This window comes from Drosophila erecta, unplaced genomic scaffold (assembly GCF_003286155.1).
Source record: "Drosophila erecta strain 14021-0224.00,06,07 unplaced genomic scaffold, DereRS2 tig00000021-arrow-pilon, whole genome shotgun sequence".
Lineage (NCBI taxonomy): Eukaryota > Metazoa > Arthropoda > Insecta > Diptera > Drosophilidae > Drosophila > Drosophila erecta.
In genome coordinates, this window is record NW_020825198.1 from 7,293,176 (window position 1) to 7,316,000 (window position 22,825).

Sequence of the window (22,825 nt, forward strand, 5' to 3'; positions counted from 1 at the left end):
TCAAATTACCTAAACTCAAATGCAGAGCTGCTGCAGCTGATGAAAAAGATCGTGATTTCGATGAAGGCGATGACGATGGCGATGGGCAACCCACACGAAATGGTAATGAATTGTTATCAGTTAATTGTCTGAGCGGGGTACCTGGCTTTGTTATCAGCTTTTATGCTTTTATGCTTTATTTGAAGTTGATTTGGGAACTCGGCGTGGGTGTTCCCCAAACTCGAAGCCCCACTCAAGTGGCAACTAATAGCCCAATAAATTGTGATTGGCGGCGGCGGAGGAAACCGAAGAAACACACATAATATTAAAAAAGAGCGTACCTTTGTGCAGCTAAGCGAACTGTCAATGGCTGGCACATCGTTCGATTTATGACCATTCTGTTGGCCAGGGAATGGCAACCAGTTTATGGGATTCGCACAGACGAAAGCTGAAATCCTTTTGACATGTCCAATGTGCTCAGCATTTGGACAGTGGGCAGCTATTCTGTTGCCAGTGGCTAATAGTATGTGGCAATGCACTTGGAGAAATAAAATTTACCTAAATAATTTACTTCTAGAAACGGAAATAAAATACAACTATATAAGTTTCTCAAAATATATGTAGAGCCTTAAATCATATTTAGTGCATGTCCTCTAAAGGAGATCTAGGCACATTGTTTTTTTTCGAGTGTGGCTGACAGTAGCACTCTTATGATGACAACGACAGATCCAGCACCCGATATGGACAGTAGGGCTGAAAACGAGTTCTTCGCTCTGGGACTGGGATTCTCGATGTGAAAGATCAGCGAGCCGTGGCCTAAACTGGCTGCCCGGCATCGGTGGGTAAATATTTAACTTAACAACTTGCCACCGACCGGAGAAGGAGCAACAAAAGCAGCCGTGGTTGCAAGAACAACACCGGCGGACCATAAAAAGCATAAACCGCAACTCCAAATAGTTTCGACTGTGCCGGGAGTGTAGAGATGATTCTCCTATAAACAAAACAGCTGTAATGCACTCAAAAACCAGCCAACGACCAGCCGAGGGCATATCTGCCCACTGCACCGCCCGCCGTCCACCACCCACTCCGCCCCACTGCACCTCCACCCCCCCACACCTCCACAAAGTGCTCTTCCGCCTGGCGAACTCATCCGCTCCTCTGTTCCAGTTGCATCGAACAAAGGAAGCCAACTTCTGCCCCATCGGTCCAATTTCGTTTGAGCGAACCAGCCAATGTGCAACGAACGTGTGCTTCGACTGGTCTGACAGTGAAGACCAGCTGGCTATTTCTGGCTATAAAAATAACTTCTTGTTTTACGATTAATACCAGGTGAAATTCATCTGTGGAACTACTGATCGTTACTAAGATGAAAATAAAAATTAAGACTTTTTTTTTTTGAGCAGTGTAATCTTAAATTTTTTTAGTAGTTTTTGTGGCATACTGTTTTCTAGAAATGTATTCTTTCAGTTTAAGCTTAAGACATATCTGAAATTTTCAATGCTACTAAAGACGTATTATTTACGGAAGTTAATTACTCGCATCGAAATCCGACTCCAAAAAAGTAAACAAGAAATATAAAATAATCAATGTTTAAGAAAATGAACGAATACTTACCGACAGCACTGGCAGCGCCGTTGATCGCCGATCGTTAACTGGACTTTCGGTTTCGGCTGTGCATTTTCAGTTCGTCTCGGGACTTCTAAGCGATCGGTTTGGAATTCGTTAGCTCCGCCGCGCCAGCTGGAAATTTGTATCTCAAAGATCGCAGCCAGTTCGCTCAGTTTTTGCGCCTGGCATACGGAAGCGGCTAACGCAGAATCCGGAAAATCACAAGAGCCGTAAATTTTACGAATACGAGTGAGTGAGTATATATATCTGATTTCATGGCCATTAAAATATTTAATTGCACACAAAAATGGCAAAATGCGTATCTGCTTAATGTCAGCGCAAAAACTCAATTCAATTTATTGTTTGTGATTGCAAATTTGGCATAATTGTGCTTTGATTTATTCGCGAGTGCTTCGAATCATCTTTATAAAAGACATTAAAACCTGGCCACGATTATCTCTGTTTTTCTCTGAACTTGCGGGTCACTTGGAATTTGTTTGCCCTGTGTAAGTCATATGCAAATATTTTTAATTAATTGCAATTACTTATGAATTGAATGTGTGTCAAGCGACGTGCGACATTTCCTAGTGCATTAATCTTGCTCAAAATCGCATTGCCGATCCTGTCTTGTCACTTATGGATGCAATTTGCATTTTTGTGGAGCGACCAACAAACTAAGCTTACCGAGTATCTTTCATTTATGTGCTTTGGCTGCCAAACAATGCCATAAATGGATTAGGAATTAATTATCGTGAGAACTTCAAGACAATGTCTTTATTAAACTCTTGTCAATATTTCTGAGTTGCTTTCAATGTACAATTTATGTTAATTTGTTTGTGTAGTATATGGTAATTTCCACCTGGATAACGTTGTTTAAGACAGTGTAAATTGTTTCCGTGTTGTCTTTAATGAAAATTTATTTCAATTTTCAATAAAGTGTATATTTTCAACTTTGATCTGATAAAGAATTCAATCGTTGATTATTTTTTGGGTAAACAAAGATTGTTTCTGCGGAAATCTTGCACCTTATTTTTTCTGTTTAAGATAAGTTCAATAAAAGATAGGCATTTAATATTATATTTTATATAACTATTTTCTTCCACTATAAAAATGAAAGCCCTATCCCATTTTGATGTCAACACATAAAATAAATATGTAAATCTAATGACGTTATCGCCATCAAAAATTAGTGTAAATAATGTGACAAGGCGGAAAATGACACAAATCAAAAATATGTATTAATACATTCCATTGTTTAGGCTAGTTTGGCTAACAATTATGCATACATATGCTCAAATGAGTTTCGTTTTTTGTTTGCCCGGTGCAATCTGCATTCTGACACACAGTTCGGCAGGTGAGCAATCAAAAATCAAAGTTTGGGGCACGATCCGCAGAAAAGCGATCGTGCCTTCCTGCATATCGTAATGTCTATGCAAATGTTATTATGGGAAGCGCCACTGAAGAGTGGGGGGAGTTTGTTGGTGGCGCATGTCCACGGGCTTTCTTGTTTTTCCTCGGCTTTGCTAATTAAACAAAGTCATTTGCATAAATTACGCAGCTAACGGTAACTGGGTTTATGTCTTTTGTCTGGGGCCTTAGACTTGGGTCAACATGAACTATGGTATATGTACGGATATACGAGCTATGTGCATACGTGGGGATATGGCCAATGGGTCTGCGGGGCACGTGTGGGCGTGGCCTCCGCCCCTTGCAGCTGCAAAGCAATTAGCAAAAGACTGGACACGCCAGCAAATTGAGCTCTGCTGTTGCCGTTTTTCCTTCGGCCTTTTTTGGGTCGCTGCAATTGTTATTGAAATGAGTTTTCGCATTTGCAGTTGAACTTGCTGGCATTCGTGCAGTGAAAAAAGATACATGTATCTCTCAGATATCGATCACAAATGAGTGATTGGCCAATAGCAATCAATGCATTAATAAATATAAATAAAATAAAATTATTAGTAGGTATCATACAGAACATAAATATATATAAATATAAATAGAATATAAATAAAAATTTTAATTTAAATGACTGTATGCATGTGAAATGATATATACATATATTATATATCATTAGGAAAGTATAAATTATTTGTCTCAGTGTACTGTAGGGGGTTGCTGAGACCTAGGACTTTTGAGATGTCAAACTGTCGATGTTGAACACGTTGCATAGTTTTCGCTTTTCATCTCTGACTTTGTTAGGGAAGAAACGCAGCCACAAAGGCCAACAACATTCCTTAAATTGGATTGAAAGTAAAGTGTAAACAAAAATTGCGATCGAGCTTGTTGATCTTGCTAAAAAATAAAAACATTCAAAATGAAATAGAGGGGAGGCGACGTCAAAAGTAAACGAGTCACAAACTCCGCGGAAATGTGCCATGATTTTGCATATTAAAGACAGCGACACAATATCAACAGATGAAACACAAAACAGCATGTGAAATGCGCTATCAAATGGCCAGCGACACACACTATTAAGCATATATTTTGTTGGCCGTGATTTTTCTACCCATCACGGCTGTCTTGGCTGTCTCGTGGGAAAAATTCAGACGAGCCCGGCAACCAGAACAATAAACAAAGCGAAGGAATGAATGAAATGTGTAACCCTGCCGCAAATATTTAGCAATATGTCAGATAAGATATATTCGATAATCTCCCATCACATTGGGTTATTGAACCCAGAAAGCAGCGTGAAAATTATATCGACAGTGGGTGGCTTTTCCCTCGCTTTTCCTTCCCCATTTTCTCACACAATTCTCCGGGTGCGATCAATCGTACATAGTACATAGTAGTGAAGTTTTCCCGAGATCTAAGGCATTTTGCGGCCCATCTCGGCTGTCCAGATAATGTTAATAAAAGCAGCGTTGAAAAGCGTTTGCAACAGCAACAAATTGAAAAATTCGAGTTTTCCTCGAGCGGCCATAAAAGAAAAGCTGCAGAGTTACCAAACAATTTTCTGGTTGTTGGGGATTCTCCTCGGCAGGCGGCGTTAAGCTCTTAGTTAATCTCTTTATAAGAACTTGAGGAGCGGCCCCGATTACACAAAACATAAATAAAAACGCATGCTAAAGTGGCAGCTGTTTGGAATTGCACAAAAAAATGTTTAAAAAAAAAACGGAGAAAGAGGCATCGAGGCATTTAATTAACATATAAATGGCTGGCCGTCGGAAGAGCTGTTAATTTAAATTACATTCCGAAAAGCAAAAGATGATCAATTTACACGCCATTGAGCACGGGTAAACAGACTTCAGAATCGAAGAACATCCAAAAATAACGTCAAAATTTCCATAATGATCTTCTTAATTGAGTAATTGGTGCAGTTTTAGTCATGCCGGACATGATTAATTTTGAAATGCAAAAACGCTTATTACCATTTCAGAGTCGAGTTCCTTTCCCCACTTTACGATAGCTTCTTCCCCAACTATTTCCCATGACAACCAAAAACATGTCAAATGGATGAGACATAGGCAATGTTTCTGGGGAGCTCGTAGAGTCAGAAAATCAGAAATTCTCGGTAGGATGGATTTTAAATGAGACTTGATTTATATGTTAAATATGCAAAAAGCAGAACAAATATTTCTGCTAATTTTAATAGATCCTTTAGTAGAAACAAACTTTTTTTTTTTATAATACCTATAGACATATGTATACATTTATTTATTTGTTTAGGCTTTTGGTTAATTCTGTTGCACACTGAACCACATTTTATAATCTATATGACTATAGATTAGATTACCTCATATCTAGAGCTCACCGTACCACACATCTTTCCAAGTTTCCTGATACACATTTGTTTGGCAGTACGCATCTCTGGTGATTCATTAGACATAGCTCATGTCTGGGTCAGCTCACAGTTGCAGATACAGATTCAGATGTAGATGTAGATATATATAGTTTCGGCTACAGATACTCCCACTGAATCCGTGTCGTGTCAGGGTGACAAAAATAAAGTTGACACTTTCCTGTTCAGAAAAAGTCCACGCCTCTAGCAACATTTAGCCGGTGATTTATGTGCTGGGAAAACAAATCAATAACATTTAACACACACTAATTTCGAGACCCACAGAACACAGAAATGAGAAAAATGTATGGCAGCCTTTGCATAAATTCCAGCTAAACTGCAACCGCGACCCGAAAGTTGATTTATAAACGATTCCAAAGGCAATGCCAGCTATTAATTAGAAATATATCAAAATATAGCCGCCAATCGTCTGTGGGCTGGCTCTTTGAATATCTATATGCTCGGGCATATCTGTGGATCCATCTCGATCTCCACCTTTTTGGGTTCAGACATATGCCGCTGGATTTGATTTATCTGCGGACTGACCGTTTTTGGCAATCCAGCAAGGTCAAGGCAAGTTGTCAACGCGGCTTAGATTTCAACGGAATCAAGTTGTTTTTCATCTACTTTTTTATACATTTTTGTTTTATATTTGTTACCCTTTGCCGTCTGCAGTCTCGATTAAGTTTTGTGGCGGCGCCCGAAAAACCTTACCATTTTTATTTTGCGTTTTTGCATTTCTGGGAACTCTTGCAGAGTTATGACAACTGGTTTTTGGGGGCTGGGTCTGACATTTGGCAGTCATTTGAGTGGCAGTCGAGCCCAAGGGGTTCCAGGGTTTCACTTACTAAGCAGCTTAAAACCACACCTGATTGATACTGGCCTCTGCTTCATTTCTTTTCCCCAAAATGCATCTGAGTGAAGGGTCAGTCTTGGCACAATTCCCTTACAATTTCTCAATTCTCAAACTTTGGCTGGTGTTTTTTAATTAGCGCAGCAAATGTTAATGACGACTGTCATGCGAAGCCATCAAAAGTTCTGCGGAGTTCAATTGTTCGATGCGTGCACTGCAAGAAAATGAGCACTAAGTTTTTCAATATTTTTTACTATAATGGTACAACAAACTATGCTATTGCATCTATTGTGCTATGACTTGTAAAAACTTTTCTTTGCATCAAATTTCTAATGTAAGAAAAGTACTGAGCCTGTCAAGCTATAATTTTTAAATGTGTACAGTTTTTTGAAATTAAAAATAAGAACGGACATATGTTAGATCCACTTTAATGAGCAGGGCGTTCGGAATCATAAATTGAAGTGGAAGCAATGAATATTAATAAGCTCACTGAGCAATTGCAGCAATCGGTTTTTTATGGTTTTGGGTACTGCGGGTACTGTGGGTATTGTGGGTGCTGTGGGGCATTGTGGTGCGCTCCACTGACAAATGAGATGCCACTGCTCCACAATCGTTCAGTGCGTAAAATTTTGAAAAATGCCCCGAACAAAGCCAAAACTGATGCACTTTTTCGCTTCCGGCTTCGGTTCACTCCACTTTGCTTCACGTTTTGGCATCTCCTGCCGGTTAACTGTTAACGCGTTTACTTTTCTTTTTGTTTAACGTGTGATTTATCAAGCAAAAAATTTAAAAAAAAAATATGAACAGGGAGAAGTAATCACAGTCACCGTCTCATCATCGTCGACTCCGTTGAACAAATTGCCTTTGTCTCTGGGCTAAAATATCGCACCGTACTTGGAAGTGTTGGCCACTCGACCATGAAAACCGTTGAGCCCATCAAGAACTGGGTTCGGAAAAGTGTATTACTTCCTTAAACCATAATGAAGGTTACCATGAAGATTTAGAAACCAGTAATCATTGTTTCTTCTTAAATAATTTTCAAGACCAATTGCACAATCGAATCAATTGTACACACATCAAATTTGTATTGCATGTATTTACTTTTAATAATCATTTGGTCATAACGAGTTCCTAAATGCAACTTGTACCTGTGAAGTGTAGGTATTTGTCGGTTTTATCCTTTGGCTTCGCCTAGAGCCTAGTTAATACATTTATGCTACCTTTCAATTACCAATGATGGACAGACTGACAGACAGGTCGGCGCTCCGATGGACAAAGGAATCGGTAATGAGGAGCGTTGGATCCGTCTTGTTGCTTATATTAAGCGAGTCAGGCGTGCAAAATGCCTAGGAATTTGAATGAGAACGAAAGTGAATGGGGTTTTCATTTCAGCGACGAAGAAACAAGTTCAGCACTTAATAAAGTCTCGCTTTTTTATATTTATTTTACTTATAGTGTCATCGAGTGAATTAAGATAGCGGGACGTCACCATCAAAATGCCAGAAATGATTTACTCGAGCTTTTTCCTGCTGCTCTGCTGCACAATCCTGCTGCTGAGTACAGCGGTATCAGGTGTACAGAATGCCGGTTCCAATAGCACCAGTCCTCATCCTCACCAGAATCGAACCCATCGTGGACATGGCCACAATCATCGAACGCGTCATCAGGGGAGCTATTTGCCCACCCATCAACGGCAGCAGCGCAGACTACAGTCGCTGAATCAAGCCAAATCGGATGTGGAGCTGCTGCCCGGGGTCACCATGCAGGAGGTCACCAGATTACGACCGGTTCAGCCACATAATCCCTATAATAAAGTGCAGACACGACGCCTACACCAATCACGGAACCCCACCGAATGGGATTATAATACTTACAATATCATGACCAACACGTTCGGACCTCCCCCGCCGCCGATGCCATTGTCACCCCGATATGGAAAGGGCGAGGACAACACCCAGGATGTGGAGTTCGTCGGGGTGCGAGAACGGGGAAGAGGCTACTCCTTCGTGACATCGGTGCCGACTGTCACCACTGTCCGGCCGCCGAATCTAAATAGGAGATCCGCGAGTCCCGGTTCCAGCAGCAGCATCGGCACTATTCCACCACTTGTTCCGGCCAGGAGGGGCTACAGATACACCACCACCACAAGTGCTCCACCACTGAACACCCTCACCACTGACAATCCCTTCGAGACGAACACCATTAGTCGCGGCTATCCCACAGAGCCCAAGGAAATGGAAAGGTAAGTGTATTAGTAGTACTATAGCAGTAGGATTCTCTTGAAAGAATTCTACTCTCACCTGTAAGCTATTATGATAAATACCTAAACAGAGATGCAATATCTTATCTGAATTACCCAATTAAACGGCACCAATCCCCAGGCCTTAATCCAATCGATAACCTTGCCATCTGCGGTTCATTGAGCCACGGAAAAGAGTAATGATTTTGGGTCCCACCCCTGGGATAGATGAAGATGACGATGGAGGTGGATGTGGATGTGGATCTTTTGGGCGGGGCGTGTCCGATTGCATTTATCAGAGAGTCTCAGTTCGGCGGTTCAAGGCTGTTGCAGCCATAAATATGACCGAAAAGCCGGACTGGTCATGCGGTCTTACCTTTGGCCCAAGATCTGCGGCTTATCGCGCCGCACATAAATTATTTAAATATTATGACATGCCGCATTTTCAATGTCAGCAATGTCAGCTGCGCTTCGTGGCTAATTCGAGTCCCAAGACGAGGCGAGACCAGTCCCCCGATCAAATGCCAGCCAACTGCTGGCTGGAAATTAGCCCCAAGGCCAAGTGGCCGTGATATTTTCAGATTTTTCTCAACAACCACTTCAATTGTCGTGTGTCAATTGCAGCGAATCAATGAGCGCGCACTTGTGTTCGAAACTATTGCAATTGCAGCTCCTTAAGTGTAACAAGCAGATCTTCGGTTAGATACGGCTTGTCTTCGCCCTCGTTATGGCCCCCCTTTTTTGTGCACCACCCATTTGGCCAAGATCGTGCTGGCATTGACTCAAACAGGCAGTCTGCCGTTGTCTTTAAGGTAATGAACTTTAACGAGTTTTCAATTGCCAGTCCCGATGTTTCCTAATTGGAATTAATGCGACTCTACATAAGGGCACTGGCATTCCAGCTGCAGACCGACGCCCTTGCATCTGCCACGCGGGACAACGTCGCGTATGCGCAATCTGAGCGCCCATGGCTCGTTCGACACATGCAACTCGGTGCTGGAGTTGCAAATTATGACACTTTTTGATTTATGCGGTAACTGCCAAAATCGCGCCGCAAGGCAAACACACAGCCAGCATCATCAGTCACAGCACAGTGGCAAAAAAAAGCTGGAGCAAATATTTCGCGGCACTTTATATAAATTAAAATGTCAAACTAGATAGTTATCACAACATTATTGATCTAACTGCAGGCAATTATAAATGTAATACGACACTTATCTGCTGGATTTTGTTTCTAAATAGATACACTGAAAGCGGGTAACTAAACTTCCATATATTGCTTAATGTAATGCTGTTGGTATCTCTCTATCTATGGATTTCTATGCCCTTCTCTAATACTTTATTCGATTTTTTTCGCAGTGCAGCGATTGTGCAAATCTTCTATTTTCTGGCATCATTTCCACTGTGATTGCCTCAATACGTAGGCGCTGCTGTTGCCTTGCCCATTTGTTTCTCTATTTATTTAAGCACTGCACGTGCAACGCCAAGATACTTTAACTGCAACTGCAACTGCGACTCGAACTGCAAGTGGCAAGTTGCAACAGAGCATATGGAAATGACTTTTCGTACGGATTGGCTTCGCCTGCAGATATTCACACGCCGCCATCAGCACATAAATCCCCTCCATGCGCCGATCGGACCTGGTTAATGGGTAATGGCCAGTGCAACGATTCAATTGCGTCTACGGACTCCGTGTTAATCAGCGTCATACGCGGCGATTGGCGGATAAAAGTGAACTTAAGTCGTTTTCCGCGCCTTTGGCATGCAAGCACTGGAAAAAATGTTAATTGTGACACAAAGACACAAGTGTAATTGCAATCTTCGTAATGCTGCTTAAAAGTGTGCAATGGAACTACCCTTCGTGAGGGCATTGCAGTTATTGCAGTTATAAAAACACAAAAGGTTAAGCTCTTTTCTTGCCGTGCACAGTGCCACCTCAAGGCGCAGGAAATTAAGTTTTTAATTATCCACATCGTGTTGTAACTCCATATTCAAAAGCCAAAACATTTGAACCATTCGAAATTTGTTGTCTGTTTGCAGCAGTGTTTTGGCTTCTGTGTGATAAATTCAATTGATGTCTGCAGTGTGCATGTTTTGGCCAATTTGTTGTTTCTGCCGTGGCAGTTGCAGTTGCAGTTGCAGTTGCAGTTGCATGTGTCTGACACTTGATTGATGTCTGTTTTTTGCCGGTTTTGATGGCGTGGCAGCTGATCGCATTGATTGACTTTTGATTTGCCTACGAAGTTGCGCCATCGATTGGGAGTGATCGGAAATGCGAGCCAATGAATTAATTATAGATCTTGTTCCCTCCATGCAAGAAGGTGTTGATTCAGGGAGGGTACTCATACTTCAGTGGGCGTGTCTCGCTTAAATGCCACTTGCAACCCGACTGCGAGTGCTGCAAGTACATGCCTACATATCATGCAGATATCTCCAATAGCCTAGCATAAAAATCGAAAACAAAGCAGGGCCTTGACTTCAATCAGGCGCAGCAATAAAAGCCAAATGCAACAATTGGCAAAAGCACAATCAAATGAGACAAGAGCCAGCGCCGAGCTATGTGCACTCCAAGCAGCACTGTGACCCCCAGACAGAGCCGCAGACTGCACTGAAAACAATTCGAATGTAGACAAACAATTAGTAACTTAGGTACCCTAGGTATTTATTGGACAGGTCGTTACAATTTCCTCCAAGTGTATGGTTCCGACGTTGGCCCATTCGCAACTGGATTCGAAGTCCGCCGCCTGTAAATTGCTTGTCAACAATCGACTTGGGCTTGGAAACCCAAATCCCGAACACCGTGCAGCAAACTGCGGGCCTGCGATAATTATGGACACAAAAGGGGAAACTGGGGGCGAGGGACGAATGATTTGATATGCTGCGCTTGGAAAAACTGCACTTAGAATGCGGCTGGGCCTGTGAAAATTCGTTAACATTTTGCACCGTGAAGCATTGTGCTCAATGGCTACGCCTACGCGTGCCCAGCTAAAAAGGCAGAAAAATTGAAGTCTTGAAGACAGTAAGACTCAAAGACTCAAAGACTCTGGAGCTGGAGCTGGAGAGGCATAAGCTTAGCTGGGCTTATCTGAAGTCCAAGTCATGCCATCAGGCAAAGAAACCTTGGCCCAGGCAGAAGCTGCTTAATGAGTTTTTCCTGGGATTCGTGGGGGAAACTTGGGCTTACACCCACTCTGGGCAACTTGAAACTTGCAACTCGTACACGTGCTCATCAAAAATCAGCGGAGAACACGACTTGATACGACATCAATTGAACAAATTGCTTGACAAACGCAAATCGCTGATTTGCCATCTCAATATTCGCTTTAATGAAGATGGATTTCTCATTCAAGCCGCTGGATTCTTACGAGCCCCTATGGAAACCTTGTTACTGGGAGGTTTATGACTGCTCGTACAAATTGGTGACCCCGATGCGGCATTAGTCATGGTCAGTGTCACTTTAAATGAATCGGGTTGGGCACCTTCAAGGGTTTTGACTCTTTGGAATTTTCAAAATATATTTGGGTCAAAGGTCTGACAAAAATATTTGTTACACTTTCCCTCAAAGCTGACATGTTCGGTATTTGTTGAAGTATCACTTTACCTTTGCCAGCTGAGTTATTTACCACTCGTTATGGATACCCATGAAAATGAACCACAAAATAATTAATGAATCAGGCTGCGTTGAATAGAAAATTATAGGAAAGAATAATATTATTTTCACTGAACGTAGGAAAGTAGGGAAGAGCTTGGAGACTTCTTCACTATCGTTTTAAAGGCATTCTAAGTTAATATGATATCCGTAATAACACATTTAAGAAACTATAGTGCAATAATAATGAAATTTACGATGCATAGTTCCTTAGTTGAATGCAGGTTATATAACTATCCATCACACACCTCAGGCCTTACCATAAAGAATAAGTGAAATATATTAAATGAAAATGCAAATCACTGTTCATGCTCTGAATTTACGCCTATTGTCTGCAGTGCTGTTCACGCCATGCAATTAGTGTGTTTTTCATATAAACATGAGTAAGTTGCTCAAAACTCGAATGGGCCAGTGAACAGTGGACAGTGGACACTCTGGACAGATGGACAGTTGGACATTTGGACAGCGGAACAGCCCAGCTCGGCCACAATGGAACTGCATCGGCTCAGCGGTAATTTGCAAATCACGCAGCTTCGCATCTCAAGTTGAAAATTGGGTTAATGCAATGCTGGGGGGATTGGACTGAATCCGAGATGGAGACCGAAAAGCAGTTCCCCAAACCCCAGACAGATTACATGGAAACCCGTTCGGGGAGTGGTCCGGGATGGGCTGGGGGATCATGGGGATTCGGATGGCGATGGTGACGTTGTCTTTGCAGTGGGCTTTTGTCTTGCAGCCAGTACAAAATACAAAATACAACATACAAAAGACAACAAAACTGCAAGCGCCACACACGAGCTCAAATTCAAAAGTCTGGCCAAACATGACGCACAAAATTCCAGTCATACATGCTCTACACTTTAAAAATTTCATTTAGTGACTCATAGAAGCGTAATTTATTTTATACTATAATAATAATTTCTTTGCATCAGCTCAATGCTACATTCAAAGAGATCTACGAACATCAACTTTGCCAATTCTTTATATGAAGTCATCTCCTTTGCTTGACTCATCAATCATCGTCATTTCCAGTTCTTTAATTGAAATCACAATGCAAGTACGCAAAGCCTTAAAGAATTTAAATTTAAACATTAAATTTCATGAATGAAAACTTCATTGAAATAATTTATTTATTTCATGTAGTAATAAAAAAATGATTTTATTTTACTTAGAAAAATATGAATAATCCATTCAGGGATAAGTAGTGCGCCAACGAATAGCCATAAAAAAACACTATCTTTAGATTTCATGAAACTAAAGCTTAGAGTAAAAGTTGACTAATTTCTTTTTACGCATTCACCAATCATTTTTGCTGAGTGTAGCAGATAAGCATGCTAACCTGGCCAGGAGAGCATACGAGGCACGCCATTTGGCTTACTTAATTATGTTGCAATTGGATACCAAGCGGTGCAACATACAACCAGGGATTGGGATTGGGATTGGGTTCGGAACTGGAGTGGCATAGGAGTAGGATAGGATCGGTTGCTGGCGCTGCACTTGCTCGACTTTCGGGCGTGGGTTGAGGTGGATTCGCTGGAAAATATCTTCATCTGGGCCATTTCGGCAGCAGCTTCTCTTTTCTGGTTGCCCCAACGCGGGTCTTTCAAAATGTGTTACGGCCTTTTCACTCGTCGTTGCGCGATTTGGATCTCAGTTTCAGCATTAGCTTAGGAGTAACAATATAACAAAGGTAGCCGAGAATGGGCTATGTTAATTTGATGAAAATTTGTGTGCGTTTGCCGTTCGGTTGCGCTTTTGTTAGCAGCTCATCGGAAAGACCAAAAGCCGGTGAAGAGCTGGGAATACGTATACGTACAGCCAAACAACGTAAGAAAAAATAAAATGGAAATCGTGCACGCCTCTTGCATTTCTCTGGCGTTTTCTTCGGATCTTCTTGGGCTTTTTTTTACTTTTTTTTCTTTTTCGTTCGGAGTTTGTGAGTTTTGGAGAAGGGCAGAGGCTGTAGCTCACGTTGCCACTAATCGGATTTTCGGCCACGGCTCGACACGGCTGTTGTTTAAACAAGTTTGGGGCATTAATCATGATTTACAACACACCGACACACACTCTCAATCACATTCACACTTGGCCAGCGGAGGCTGCACAGAGGGCACCCAAACGAAGAAAAGGGCCCGAATTAGTGGGGGATTTCAGCTACACAAGAGAAAAAGAAGGCATGAAAATGGGAGGAACCCATTGACAGGCCTCCAGATCGCTTATCGCGCGATTATGTTGTACGGAAAACTCGAAGGGCCGGGCGGCCACTGAACCCCTATTCCTGGGCCTCCTGGACCTCCCGGGCCTCCTGCACCAATCCCTATGTATATAATCAGCTCAGATTACCACAAAATAGTGCTCCATCTTCGTTGCGAAGGAATTTCCAATTGCCATTTTCATCTGCAGTGCAACTGCAACTCGTTCGCCGCCTGACACTTGCGGCAATTTTCTTTTCACTTTTCGCAACAAATTCTTGCTGCGTCTTTTATTGCATAATCTGGCCAAGAGAGCAAGACAAATTTACAGCCAAATTAGAACTGGCTGGCTGCGGTTAGCCGTGACTGGCGATTTCTGCCACGATTTTGTGTAGAGTAGGAGCCTTGTGCATATTCACTTTGAGAGCGAGCTTGCTCAAGAACAGTTTTATGTAAATTCAATAAATAATAACTTAACTAAAAAGAATCAATTATTTTAATGGTATTTCAGTTTCAGCTTCAAATTGTATTGTTAAAAGCAGCAGCAACTGATGGAAAGAAAAGAATTTGTTTCTTGGCAATGACCACCACATGGTGGCCAACAAATGATGTCTATATATTATCCCGATCTGGAAAAGTCCAATCTGATTTGTTGCTGACAAGTACTTCAAAGCAGTGAAGAAATTCCAGCAGTGTTTGCCTTTTTGGATGAAGAAGTTGCATCCGAGATAGGCACTCCTCCCAGGGGAATAGTCTCGTCTGAATGGCTTTTTCTGGCCGGGAATCCCCTCCCTTTTGGCCTGAGTATTTGTCCAGTCGCATATTGGATTTCCACTTGAGTCGTCGCTGAGTGCTGTAATAATTTTCTCCGCTAAAAGAGAAGGAACAAAACCGAAAGCGGTGGAGCTGCCTCCGATTTTAGTTGCACTTGCCAGACGCGGACATGACTGAAATATTATTAGAAAAGGCGAAGGCAGTGCGTCGTTGTCGACTTTGTGGCATCTTCCTGGGATCGGGAGCCGTGGTCACATGGGCGTTGCATTTTACGCTAAGTAAGAATCCAAATAAAGCTGCGGCAGCTGGACCAGGAAGCACGTCTAAAAATGTTTCTACTCCCCCGGCTGCTGTTCCTGGTCGCCTCCTCCAAAAGGCTTCTTTCTTCACGGCTGTCGTTGTCGTGGTTGTTCCTCCTGTTTTCTGAGTTTCTGTTCCTCTTGTCGCTGATGTCGTCGTCTTGGTCGTGTTGCAAGCTACACTGAAGAAAACTGAACCAAAAGTAAACTAAAACTAAACAGTTTTTTAGAGAATTGCGCCAGAAACATTTTGAGGTATGAAACTTCAAAATCCGATTAAGATAAGTTGAGTTATGGAGTATAGAACTTCAGCCTTGGTGCATTTATGCATTTTTTTGAATTTCTCCATCATATCATCAAAAAAATTACAAAAATATTTAAAAAAAAAAAATTTCTATATTTGAATGCAGTTTTTTAGAGATTTGCGCCAGAAACATTTAGAGGTATGCCACTTCAAAATCCGATTAAGATAAGTTGAGTTATGGAGTATAGAACTTCAGCCTTGGGGCATTTATGCATTTTTTTGAATTTCTCCATCATATCATCAAAAAAATTACAAAAATATTAAAAAAAAAAAAATTTCTAAATTTGAATGCAGTTTTTTAGAGATTTGCGCCAGAAACATTTAGAGGTATGCCACTTCAAAATCCGATTAAGATAAGTTGAGTTATGGAGTATAGAACTTCAGCCTTGGGGCATTTATGCATTTTTTTGAATTTCTCCATCATATCATCGAAAAAATTACAAAAATATTAAAAAAAAAAAAATTTCTAAATTTGAATGCAGTTTTTTAGAGATTTGCGCCAGAAACATTTAGAGGTATGCCACTTCAAAATCCGATTAAGATAAGTTGAGTTATGGAGTATAGAACTTCAGCCTTGGGGCATTTATGCATTTTTTTGAATTTCTCCATCATATCATCGAAAATATTACAAAAATATTAAAAAAAAAAAAATTTCTAAATTTGAATGCAGTTTTTTAGATATTTGCGCCAGAAACATTTAGAGGTATGCCACTTCAAAATCCGAATAAGATAAGTTGAGTTATGGAGTATAGAACTTCAGCCTTGGGGCATTTATGCATTTTTTTTGAATTTCTCCATCATATCATCAAAAAAATTACAAAAATATTAAAAAAAAAAAAATTTCTAAATTTGAATGCAGTTTTTTAGAGATTTGCGCCAGAAACATTTAGAGGTATGCCACTTCAAAATCCGATTAAGATAAGTTGAGTTATGGAGTATAGAACTTCAGCCTTGGGGCATTTATGCATTTTTTTGAATTTCTCCATCATATCATCGAAAAAATTACAAAAATATTAAAAAAAAAAAATTTCTAAATTTGAATGCAGTTTTTTAGAGATTTGCGCCAGAAACATTTAGAGGTATGCCACTTCAAAATCCGATTAAGATAAGTTGAGTTATGGAGTATAGAACTTCAGCCTTGGGGCATTTATGCATTTTTTTGAATTTCTCCATCATATCATCGAAAATATTACAAAAATATTAAAAAAAAAAAAATTTCTAAATTTGAATGCAGTTTTTTAGAGATTTGCGCCAGAAACATTTAGAGGTATGCCACTTCAAAATCCGAATAAGATAAGTTGAGTTATGGAGTATAGAACTTCAGCCTTGGGGTATTTATGCATTTTTTTGAATTTCTCCATCATATCATCAAAAAAATTACAAAAATATTAAAAAAAAAAAATTTCTAAATTTGAATGCAGTTTTTTAGAGATTTGCGCCAGAAACATTTAGAGGTATGCCACTTCAAAATCCGATTAAGATAAGTTGAGTTATGGAGTATAGAACTTCAGCCTTGGGGCATTTATGCATTTTTTTGAATTTCTCCATCATATCATCAAAAAAATTACAAAAATATTAAAAAAAAAAAAATTTCTAAATTTGAATGCAGTTTTTTAGAGATTTGCGCCAGAAACATTTAGAGGTATGCCACTTCAAAATCCGATTAAGATAAGTTGAGTTATGGAGTATAGAACTTCAGCCTTGGGGCATTTATGCATTTTTTTGAATTTCTCCATCATATCATCAAAAAAATTACAAAAATATTAAAAAAAAAAAAATTTCTAAATTTGAATGCAGTTTTTTAGAGATTTGCGCCAGAAACATTTAGAGGTATGCCACTTCAAAATCCGATTAAGATAAGTTGAGTTATGGAGTATAGAACTTCAGCCATGGGGCATTTATGCATTTTTTTGAATTTCTCCATCATATCATAAAAAAAATTACAAAAATATTAAAAAAAAAAAAATTTCTAAGTTTGAATGCAGTTTTTTAGAGAATTACGCCAGAAACATTTAGAGGTATGCCACTTCAAAATCCGATTAAGATAAGTTGAGTTATGGAGTATAGAACTTCAGCCTTGGGGCATTTATGAATTTCATTGAATTAAAGTGCACAAGATTTTTTTCAGTTCAGCCAAATGCAGACCGACGTAGTGGGTGAGTGCATCCAAGTTGCCTAATGATGCAGTGCAACTCCGATCGCTCTGTTCTGGAATTGTGCATTTGCAGGCCGGGCCAATTTGAATTCTAATTTCATGTAGCAAATCAGATTGGCTGCCCAGTTGCCGAACCACAAATGGCCCAAACAGTTAGCCAGAGTTACCTGCACTTGATCTGGGCTTTTTTTAGCCAAGCTTCGGGGCCAGCCTGCTGGCATTTGGATTTGGTCTTGGCCCGGGCCAAAAGCATTTTCACTCCTCCACTCCGTACGCGACCATAAAAATTCATTTTACGACCCTGACAACAATATTTTTATGTTTCTATAAATTTATTTCCCATTTTCATTTGGAAACGAGATACGCGGAGCTAGACTTGCACTTTTCTCCAGCATATCTTAGATGTTTACAGCCGTTAAGTGTCGCCAAGTTTTTGTGGCTTAGGTTTTTACTATTCGCCTTAACTGTTTTTTAAATGCATTCACGTTGCAAAGACGTTGTAAAGATTGACAAAATGCAAACGGGTTTCCGAAATGACCCAATCTCAAAAGAGCTTAATAAAAATGATTTAAATCGGGTTTAACTCTATTGAAAGGCTCTTTATAGTTTATAATGGCCGGCCATCTAACTGGGGTTTCATTTTGGCTAAAACCCATTTTATCTGCCTAATTTGTTCAGCTATAAACAAATTTCCATCTGTACACAAAGGAAATTTTAGCTGCACACGTTTAATAAATTACAATTCCCATCAAAAAGGTTTAATAAGATTCCCAAGGTCTGGCTTATTTTGAATACAATGCGACTTGTTAAAGTATATACATATTAAGTGTTGAAACTTAATTAAAAAAGCAAACTTTAGTGAAGGGAATAATATTTTGATGCCTTGTTAATATTTATCAATTTTCAGAGGCTGTAGACAAGGATAAAAGTTCATAAAGAGCAGAAGCTGATCTCAATTTAAATAAAAAGATATGAATGCTTATTTATCTTTCACTTCTGGTTTTTAATAAAAATCTTATGGTAGGGAGATCTATAATCCATACAATCCTTTTCCGTATAATTTTATTGAAGCACGGGAAATGACTCATCTTCGCGAGGCAGGGATCCGAGATTATAATGAATTCCGAGCTCTATCCATTTATTAGCCCTGGACCCATCTACACACTCCATTAAGCCCACACACCCGCTCGGGGTCACCTTTTTGGCCTGCAGCCATCGATGGCTCATTAATTTCTGCGTGGCGGCCAATGAAAATAAATCGTAAATCAATAAACGGCATTCGACGCTTTGGTCCGTGTTTCGAATCTGAGTTCCCCAACTCTTTTCTCATTTTTAACTGCCTTTCTTTAAGTGCATTTTTTGGATCTCCTCTTGCGTTTTGAGTGGCCAATATTTTTGTCTCCTTGCCTTTCTTGTAAAATTTAACAGTTTTAATTTTTTGATTAATTGGCCCGCTTGCATTTTATTTCTGGTTGCTGCTGCTCTGCGTATGTCTCCATATAAAATCGAAGCAATTTTGATTGATGTTTTTATAATTTTATGGGTCCGTTGGCAGGGAACCCTTGAATTTTACTTCTGAAGCCAACGGAGAACCTTAAGACTTAGCCACAGGTGTTCGGGCCTTCAGCAATTAAAAATTCAAATTTAATTTTAGCCTAAACGTTTCTAAACAAAGCAATGAAGCCATCCATCCATTCACCAGCACACATGCATGCGATTACACTTTTGTCTGGCGCTGTCTGGCGCAGCGGGATATATACAATGCGCCGACGGGCGGAGGGGGCGGGGCCGATCGGCCTGGGGTCGGGGTGCATCGTCTGCAATTGCACGGAAGAAAATTTTGTACGAGCATATCAATCTTAAATATAATTAGGGATATTTGAATAACCTGAATTAAAAACACATAAAAGTACATTTCGATGCAGTATAATTAGTTGGTTGACCGCATTAATACTTTATACGAGTTTGTTAGTTTAAACAATTAACACGGAACCTATTAATTGATTTTTTCCGTGCACTGAATCCGTTCGGAGATTTATGCAGCCAGTGGATTGGAGATGGAAATCGGAATGAGTATTCCATGTTGCACTTTGTTGGCACCGTTTCTTCTTTTCGGGAGAAGACTTCCGCATTTTATTTGGCCGTTCTTGTTATTGTTTTCGGTGGAAATGGAGGCCAGTATCTTTGGCTTTGTTTGGCGCCCTTAACGCTCAGAATGCTGGCGCATAAATAACGTGAGAATTATGGTACAAGAGAAGCCAGTTACAGCAGACAACATACAGGAGGGAAAAAAAACAGAAAAATTGAAAAAAGAACAGGGCATAAATATGCAAGCGCGGCAATAAAGAAATTGGTAAATGTCCCGGTCGCAGGACCATTGTGGCCAACTGTGTGCCACTTTCCGCTTTTAAATCGCAAAATTTTGGCCAGCCAAATGGCCAGCAAAAAGGCCAGCGATCGCAGCAGTCAGTCGTCACTCAGTGGCCACGTCACGCGTTCGCAATTGTTTTTGGCCCGCATTGCCAATTACGACACCATCAGCGAGCCAGCATCAGTTGCTGCAGCCGCAACTGCAGCAGCAGCAACTGCTGCAGCACAGCAGCTACATCCAACAGCAGCGTTTATTCGCAGCCCCACAGCCTGCCAATTTATGGGATGCACCTCGCTTTTGGGCCAGTTTGCATCGTTTTTTTGGCAACCACAATCAAAAACTGCTTATTATCAGCGCTTTTTATGTTTGGCTGCTTGGGGCCAAAGGTCTTAGGAGCATTGGCACTTCGGTTATTGCATTTTGACAGAGTTTGAGAAGCACAGGATCACATATAAAGACTTATTATAAAGTGTGAAGTTGGTAGTGTACTCGCATAGAATAAGCTTAAAATACTCTTATGCGTTTTAGTGTGTGTAAAGTAATAACAAAAACGGCTGAAGAGTCATTTTCAAAAAAAAAGTACTTAGTAAAAAAAAACTTAAATTTGTGGAGTTCTTTTACATTTTCTAGTATAGATAGATACTATAAAATTGTATATATTTTTTGTTAGGAAGATTTGTTTGAGATTACGGCTTATACTGAATATCCTTGTGATATTTCTGTCAACGGTTTGACAAGCCTTCAAATTTGGTTCGACAGCCACTGAACTGTCGGTTGCGTGAACTGGAGCACTTGGTTGCCAAGTGGCCATGCTGCCAAGTGGCCATCTGACTGCTCCTCCAAATCTGAGTCCGAATGGCGGGCAAGCAAATGACATGGCTGACATGGCTGCAAGTCATCGGTTGGGAGCGTGTCGTGTTTGTCATCGCAGATACGCGAACACGCTAATGTCGTACCCAGTCCAATCGAATCCAATCCAATCTGCTGGCACTTCCAGACACATGTGACAATTGCCCAGATCCCACTCCCAAAAACAACCTGTTGGCTCTGTTTCTCTGTTGCTCTGTCGTTATGACTGTAATTGGCCGAAGTCGTCTGGAAAAGTCAGTTTCACTTTTGCAGATGATGAGCCGCTGATTTGGGTCAGCCACACCGCTCGAATCCATTCCAATCCCATTCGATTCACACCTCGCTCTGGTTTTCCTTGCAACTCATTTCAGGCGGCACATTTGCATGCAACAGCGAACGATCACGATGCCCGTGAAACGAACGGAGGTCTACCTTCGTCCCACCTGGAAGCACGTGGCCACGCCCTGCCAGCCGCCCACCTTCAGTGGCCAGAAGTGCACAATGGTCCAGGTGGTTAACGAGAAGGCCTACCGGGACGTCATTGATCACAAGACCGCCCAGCAGATGACCTACGACTGCTGCACGGGATGGAGCCGGGAAAACCCAAGGTCGGACTCGTGCATGAAACGTGAGTCTTAAACAACATAGATTACAAATACTTGTATTTATTATTGTTATCCAGCTTTCTAAAATATATCTTATAATTATCTGCAGCGATTTGTGCAGCGCGCTGCCAAAACGGTGGCAATTGTACGGCTCCTAGCACCTGTAGCTGTCCACCTGGTTTTACAGGACGTTACTGCGAGCAGGATGTGGATGAGTGCCAGACGGAGAAGCCCTGCGATCAACAGTGCCTTAATACTCATGGATCCTACGTCTGCCGCTGCCGTCAGGGATTCGTTCTCCACTCGGATCAGCAGAGCTGCAAGAAGGTGTCCACGAATGGGGACGATGCGTTCGAGGCTCGAGATCTGGAGAACGACATCGACAATACGGACACGGAGGTGGCCACGCGGCTCCAGAAGATCGAAAAGTCCTTGGCCAATGAGCGAGTGCACACCAACGAGCTGCAGAAGTCCCTTCAGGCCACCTACAGTGTGGTGGACACACTGAAAAGCCGGCTTAGCACGCTGGTAAATATTATTTTTGTATTTTATATACATATATATATATTTTTATATTTATATTTAAACAACTACTTTCGTGCACCCCCAGGAAAAGCAGGCTCAGGATGTCAATCGACTGCAAACGAATCTGTACAAGACGGAGTCCCGGACCAACAAGCTGGAGGGGATGCTGAACCTGCTGCTGAAGTGCCGGAATGTCCCCAATGCCAACTGCCCCTAAACAGAACTGCATTTCCCTACGCTATTATTATATGTTAGTTAACTTAATTGACCACTCCGTTCATGTGTAGCTGCTCCTGCTTGTAAGCCATTCCCGAATGCGAGTCGAGTGCCTCTGTAGTCTGTAGTATCAGCCCTCGGATGGGGCTATTAGTACTTAAGCGAACGTGTCATAAATGTATCGAGATCTAAAGTTATAGCCGTAAGCGCACCACCGCACTCTGCACCACCCCATGTGGTGGTGCACCGATTAGTTTCTGCATGTATCTGTATATAATTTTAATTTAAATGAGAAATTACTGCCCGAATAAATGCATTTTCTGATTTGAATGGTTTACTTTTATGGAATTCCTAACTGATTGAAATGGAAGCTACAAATTAAATTCTTGTATCTGGAATAAAAATGACTAAATTACTGCAATACAGGTA

The 22,825-nt window shown here is 41.0% G+C and overlaps 1 protein-coding gene across 3 annotated transcripts; it reads left to right on the top strand.

The window, feature by feature from the left end:
* The first annotated feature begins 1,653 nt into the window (after positions 1 to 1,653).
* LOC6544003 lies at positions 1,654 to 22,723 on the top strand. 3 transcript variants are annotated; one of them, XM_015158340.2, is made up of 5 exons: positions 1,654 to 2,093; positions 7,674 to 8,460; positions 21,422 to 21,678; positions 21,765 to 22,183; positions 22,266 to 22,723. In XM_015158340.2, the coding sequence occupies exons 2-5, from the start codon at positions 7,715 to 7,717 to the stop codon at positions 22,395 to 22,397; spliced, it is 1,554 nt and encodes a 517-aa protein (XP_015013826.1). In that variant the 5' UTR covers positions 1,654 to 2,093; positions 7,674 to 7,714; the 3' UTR covers positions 22,398 to 22,723. The 3 variants fall into 3 exon arrangements, with proteins under 3 accessions (XP_015013826.1, XP_026832557.1, XP_015013827.1); XM_026976756.1 differs by having other exon boundaries at positions 1,654 to 1,840; positions 22,266 to 22,702; XM_015158341.2 differs by having other exon boundaries at positions 1,654 to 1,836; positions 22,266 to 22,702.
* The last annotated feature ends 102 nt before the right edge of the window (positions 22,724 to 22,825 follow it).

What these genes read in the sequence shown, in the direction of transcription:
- LOC6544003 (XM_015158340.2), top strand. Translation starts at nt 7,715, where the DNA reads ATGCCAGAAATGATTTACTCGAGCTTTTTCCTGCTGCTCTGCTGCACA. An exon ending in GAGCCCAAGGAAATGGAAAG is followed by an intron (nt 8,461 to 21,421) that starts GTAAGTGTATTA and finishes AACTCATTTCAG; the next exon opens with GCGGCACATTTGCATGCAAC. An exon ending in GTCGGACTCGTGCATGAAAC is followed by an intron (nt 21,679 to 21,764) that starts GTGAGTCTTAAA and finishes AATTATCTGCAG; the next exon opens with CGATTTGTGCAGCGCGCTGC.